The 5964-nt window shown below is 42.1% G+C and overlaps 1 protein-coding gene across 1 annotated transcript; it reads right to left on the bottom strand.

The window, feature by feature from the left end:
- Window positions 1–1598: 1598 nt before the first annotated feature.
- Window positions 1599–5575, bottom strand: ccnb1 (cyclin B1). Its single transcript, XM_005813643.2, has 9 exons — window positions 5475–5575; window positions 5110–5241; window positions 4255–4365; window positions 3993–4181; window positions 3526–3684; window positions 3212–3448; window positions 3000–3140; window positions 2135–2245; window positions 1599–2054 (listed from the first exon to the last, which is right to left on the bottom strand). The coding sequence occupies exons 1-9, from the start codon at window positions 5493–5495 to the stop codon at window positions 1950–1952; spliced, it is 1206 nt and encodes a 401-aa protein (XP_005813700.1). The 5' UTR covers window positions 5496–5575; the 3' UTR covers window positions 1599–1949.
- Window positions 5576–5964: the final 389 nt, after the last annotated feature.

The raw sequence follows: 5964 nt of genomic DNA, 5'->3' as shown, positions 1-5964 counted from the left end.
CCCGTCTCCTGTTGGCGCTGATTGAATTTCGCCCGCTCAAATATAATATTCCGGCGGGCTACGAAGTGAGCATCCAGCCGTCCCTTAACAGTCTCGTACTCACTCGCTTCTTGCGGAGTTAGATGCAGGGAAACCAGTATATCTTCTGCCTCGTCCCCCATGGTGTATATCAGCGTATTTACTTGGTTTTCGTCCGCTTGTGTCTCCAAACCAGACGCGATACGAAACCTCTCGAAACGCTTTATCCATTTCGTCCAGTCTTCAGCTCTGAACGTGAACTTTTCTGGCGGGGTGACTTGAAACTGGTTCATGACGTTGTCGTTCTTATTTTATTCGAGCCGTCAGTTCTCACTTGTTCTCTCTTCGCTTAGTAGTCTATACTTCTGACACCATGTTCTGTTCTCCGATATGTGTATTTAATAAAATCTTGAGGCTACACAGAAGCACGCGTGAGACATCTCCATCTTAGCAGGTACCCCCTTTATTCTGGTCCGCCCCGAACACAATACAGCACAAAGGTTCCTATCCACCGATAGCCTGATACTACACTTTTTGTTTCCATTTTGTAATAAAGGTAGTTGCACTCATGTCTTAAGAGGTTTTCACGTCTTTTCTTTAAGTAGTTCTTTGTGCAGTGCAGAAAATACTGTAAATGTAGACCAAAACACAATCTAGTCTTTAATACCCGCCATCTTGTCCCTCCTATGCTGTTAAGCACACTACACTTGAGGCCTGCACACTAAAGGTTTAGGTAGAACAGATGCTTCAGTGGATTTATACCTAGGTAGCTTCTAAACAGGTGTTTTGCTTAGTTACCATAGAAACATGAGACTGAGTTACATCTGTCAGAGCCATTTTGCAAAAGGAGGAAAATGTTTCAAATTTCTTGAGTGGTAAAAAGTGGATCTCAGCTTTTTTAAAGCAGTATTGTGTTTACCTGCCTGAGCTTGCACCTCTTTACTCCTGCCATTACAATCTAAGGTATAAAAGGAGCTAGTTTTGACTCCAGGTGTTTCAAGCCCTGGGAGTTAAATGCTTAAGCTTTGTGCCATAAAACCCTCATTTGAATCTGTAGTTGGTTCTTCAGGCAGATAAAAGCTATTTTCAGAGATCCAGAGAGTCACAGCCCTACAGTTTGACACTCTAAATAAGCATTTAAGACATCCTTTTAGGATTTGCATTATTTTTGACTGAGCTGGAAAGAAATTCCAGCTCATACTTTTAAGTAAAAGTATTTGGTAAAAATGTGACTCAAGTACTTAGTAAATGATCAAAAACATCATTTAATGACAAACCAAATTTTACAATCACAAGGACTTTAAACTGTGAACAAATGGTGCCAAGTTTAACTACATGATAGATCTAGTGTCTTTGCCTCTTTGGAACCATTTCAGCACAAGTTCAGTTTAGGATGGCAAAACTTAGATTAAGGTAATCCACATGTGATAATTACAAGTCCCCCTCACCCAAAAACCAAGCAACTAGTTTTATGCATCCATTAAAGATTTTACTTTTCCACCTGAAACACTAAACAAACCAGTAACTAAGATCTGGTCTTCCAGCTCCCTCTAGTGGCAATTTAGACTCATGACACCAAGTTCTGGTCAAAACCATTTAATAGAAGTTTAAAAATACAAGGCATGTCATTTAAAAAGCATTGCTGTACACATTACAAAAAAAAATCCCTCCTGATAAACTCCACTGAACATTTACACAACCAGCCATCTTGAAGTGGTGCAGTGAGCCTCGTCGTCTGCAGAAGTTGATTCAAAACTTTAGTTAGCCCATACTGTGCAATCATGATGTAGATATAGTGTAAGTCAACTAAAGCAGAAGGACTTGGATTGCAGAACAGAGCAAGATTGTTTGGACGCCAACTGTCCAGCTGCATTAAAAGTCTTTAAAAGAATCATTGTACAAGTCAGCACACTGTGCCGATGGGAGTCCGGTCACTGAGCAGCCTGCTTCGCTAAATCCTTAACCACTGAAGACTTGAGCTGGGGGATGTTGGCGATCCTCATCTGTTTTGAGGTGGCGTATTTACCTTTGACGGCCTGCGAGACGGTAGACATTGGGCCGTTAAGGTGGTTTTAAAGGTTTAGCGTCATGATTGGTTGAGAGAAAGCAGACTTACCATGTGTTTTGTCAGACCGTCATTCACCTTCACAACATTTTTAGCAATGTGCGCCATAACAGGAAGCAAACTCTCTGCTGTGTAGTTCATGTAGTGCTGCAGAGTGACATCCTGAAGGGTGAAGAGAGTAGCATTAATCACCAAGATGTAGAGTAGGGCTGGGTGATTTGTTTCTGGAAAATCCAGATTTTTCAACCAATGCACTCTTTGGGTTTCCATAGAAATGGAAGCAAGGCCAAGGCAGCCATCTTGTTTTACAGCCTCCATTTGAACTTTGAATTCAAGTCAACTCTGACAGGAAGGACCAGGCTATAGTTTTTCCATTTTTAATCACAAGGCAAAAAGTTATACCAAAGTATAATTTACAAGATGCTTAACATGTTGAGTTAATAAAGTTTTACACCTGTGTTATGCTAAAGTGTTAAAAGATTAAATACTTCAGCAAAATTTCACATCTTGGCACATGTTGCCAGGTGTTTGCTTTTGAATGAAAACAAAGTTGCCACCAAAAAATTCAAGATGGCTGCCAAGGAAAATTACCGCATTCAATTTGCAAATATTTATCATATATCAACAGTTTCAAATCACATTTTCAATTTCATGGAAAATTAATGCTTGCATTAAAAATGACCAATTAGACAAATGCTGTGTCAAATCATAGCGTTCACATATTCCAACCATTTAAGTCTTTTTTGGGGCCCATTTTTCCTCAAAATGGCAGCCATGTGTAATCAAAGCATCTTGCATAAAGCTCATTCAAGTCATGAAAACTGGTAACATTTTATGCCAATTAGTTGGCTCTAAGACGGCAGCCATCTTGAAAAGGCAAGTGGTTAGAGTTGCATCACCCAGGCCTGATACCTACCCAATCTCCTGCATCCAGGATCTTCAGTGTGAGCGCCAGAGCAGCGCTGGCCACCATAGACGGCGGGAAGTGAATCATCTCGTAGTCGACCATGGTGAGCTCCAGCAGGTATTTGGCCAACGTGTGCTGCTCTGCGGTTACCTGCGGCACAAACCAAAGCTGCTCAACTATACACTGTCTGCATCAGCAGGGTTTTAGAACCGCCAACCCACCTCGTAGATCTTTGAAGCCCGCCTGAGGAACTGCAGGGGCAAAGGTCGTCCGAGCTGGAACTTCAGCACCCGCAGGATTGTCATCTCCATGTCGCGGATCTGGGCGGTGGTGTAGGCCCGGTCGGTGACGTAGGCGAAGTCGGAGATCTCTGGCGGGTACATCTCCTCGTACTTTGAGGCGAGGAACATGGCGGTCACACCAACCAGCTGCAGTTGCTTCTTGGGGACTGGGTGGTCCTGTTGGTGGGGCAACCAAACACAATTAGCAAAAAAAAAATAAAATAAAAATTGATAGTATGTGCGTTTGCAGTTACCTGAAGAAAACGGTCAATGATCCCGACAGTCATGTACATCGTCTCCTGCAGGAGCCGGAACTTGAGGTTGACCTGAACCAGCCAGTCGATCAGGATGGCCCTCATGTTACTGGTGACCTCCTGACCTTGCAAGTAGTTGGGTTTGACGTTCTGCTCGACCTGAAACCAGAATTCATTGTGAACCATCATTCACCATCCACATGGAGACCATTTTAGCTGCTGCCACAAAAGTTTGTCATTTAGCATGCAGCTACATTGATTCAGCTGTTTGGGAGTCCAGAAGTGAAGCTAAAATAACTTTAGTGGAAACCGATCTGGCAACACTTTTGTTTGATGTTCTGCCGCTGTTACAGTGCCACCAACTGACCAAACATACTCAGTTTCTACAGCACTGCCCTCTTAATTTACAAAAATATACCCTGCTCATCTCCCCAGGTTAGAGGTCAACTCATCATTTTGTTGCTCACCTCAAGCTGCCGGAGGTACTTGTAGATGTCCTTTACGTACTCGCTGCAGAGCATGGGGTTGTCGTAGTCGTCCGCGTCGACATCCCTGATGGCGGTGTCCAGGATAACGTGCGAGAAAGCCTGGCAGAGTTCAGCGGGCTCACAGCCGGAGGTCTCCATTGGAGTGGGAGACGCTGGCTCAGGCTGAACCTGAAAAACCCAGATGGTCGTTTATAAACAGAAACGTTGGGGTTACACAGCCACCAAGATGTGATCAACTCACCTGGACTTCAGGGATGGGCTCAACGGCAACGACGGCATTTTGCTTTGGCTGCTTGGTCTTTTCAGTTTTCTCTGTGACTTTTGTCTTCTTTACCACATCAGTCTTGATGTTCTGAAGAACAAATTGAAAGTTGGTCTACAGTAGATAAACAGACACCTCAAAAACTGCAAAAGCTGTAGTATACAAAACTTTACTCCATTTAGTGCCCTCATTACGAGTCAGAACCAGCATATTCTTCACCGTAATATTTAGTGTAAAAAAAAAAAGAAAGGAGCACAAATCCAAATGTAAAATCTGGTTTATAGGCAAGAATAACTGACACTCACTAAAAATTAGATTTAGCATAGCAGGACAATTTATGAAGTACAAAGTGAAAAACCTCCATTTGTTTCATTACTACGGACTTGTTCAGATTTAAAATGAGCAAAATAAATTCCATTCTAAAGCCAAAATTGTTTACGCTTAAAAAAAAAAAAAAAAGATTAGCATGTGGCTCCAATTTCACAAGCCCATCCCAGCCATTTTATGATAAGGTTGCTTGCCATAGCAGAGTCGCCGACTCGCATAAGGTTTATGTCAAAAAAAAAAAACATTACAATGAGTTTGTGTTCAAAAAGAGGGTTATATGTGAACGACATGGGCCAAGTTGTTGCTTTTGACATTTTAGTACAACTTAATGCAACATATTTCCTGAATGGTTGACGAAAAACCATAGTGCAATCACAGATAAATAGCGCCCCCTTGCGGAATGCTAGCAAACACGCTGCACTGAAAATACAGAGTTCTAGTCATTTTAAAGCGTGTTATGACAACCATGTATGATTGAAAATAAAAGGGATTTATAAGGAGTTTCACCTTTTTCGGGTTCTCTTTGTTAGCTGCGATGTTTCCGATCTCACCCAGCGCAGCCCGAGGCTTCAGCCCGGGCCCAGCCACCGCGCAGGCCTTCACCCCTCCGAGCTCGGTCCTGGAGGAAGCCAGGCGATTCTGCAGAAAAAGAGGAGAACATTACTATAAGAAATGCAGAAAGCCTCGTAATGTTGCTTTAAAGCACGATCAATAGCTTTAACATGGAGTAATGATTGCTTAAAGCATGAAGGGAAACCCCGTGTAGCAATAAAATATATAAAATACCGCATTTCACATCTAAATATCAGCCAGAAGTAACTAAATATGTTCCAAACTACTGTAAACAATAATAAAAGTACATAAATACTCACTCTGGTCACTCGCAGAGCCATTCTGAAATGTGCGTGGCTTCAGCAAACAAGTGAAGAGTCGTAATGAAAGGAAAATCTGGTTTGGTTACGAGTCCTGTAGTGTTGGTTTAAATCCTCGCTCCCTGAAAGCTGATTGGCTGCGCGCTGGCTCTTCCGCGACTCTGGTTGGTCGAGCGCGGCTGCTTTAAATGCGTTCCCTGGACAACCGGTGGTGACGTGACAACAAGGCGTATTTCCTCTTCCTATTACAGAGCGGCCAAAAATGGTAAGTTACTATCATAATATTTTACGAGAAGTCTTGTGTCCTTTTTTCTTTCTATTTTTTTTGTAAAACAAATGTTTATTTATTGTTTTAATTTATTGTTTATTTATTGTTTTAATGTACTTTACTACGACGGATTGTCATATATATATATTGTCATACGTGAACGTGAAGAACAGATACATGTGAAAGCCAAATATCTGAAACTGGATGATGATAAGGACAAAA

The sequence above is a fragment of the Xiphophorus maculatus genome, chromosome 8 (genome assembly GCF_002775205.1).
Source record: "Xiphophorus maculatus strain JP 163 A chromosome 8, X_maculatus-5.0-male, whole genome shotgun sequence".
Classification (NCBI taxonomy): Eukaryota; Metazoa; Chordata; class Actinopteri; order Cyprinodontiformes; family Poeciliidae; genus Xiphophorus; species Xiphophorus maculatus.
This window is presented reverse-complemented; position numbering and strand designations above follow the sequence as displayed.

What these genes read in the sequence shown, in the direction of transcription:
- ccnb1 (XM_005813643.2), bottom strand. Translation starts at nt 5,495, where the DNA reads ATGGCTCTGCGAGTGACCAGA. An exon ending in TGGCTCTGCGAGTGACCAGA is followed by an intron (nt 5,242 to 5,474) that starts GTGAGTATTTAT and finishes CTTTTTCTGCAG; the next exon opens with AATCGCCTGGCTTCCTCCAG. An exon ending in ACAAAGAGAACCCGAAAAAG is followed by an intron (nt 4,366 to 5,109) that starts GTGAAACTCCTT and finishes TTTGTTCTTCAG; the next exon opens with AACATCAAGACTGATGTGGT.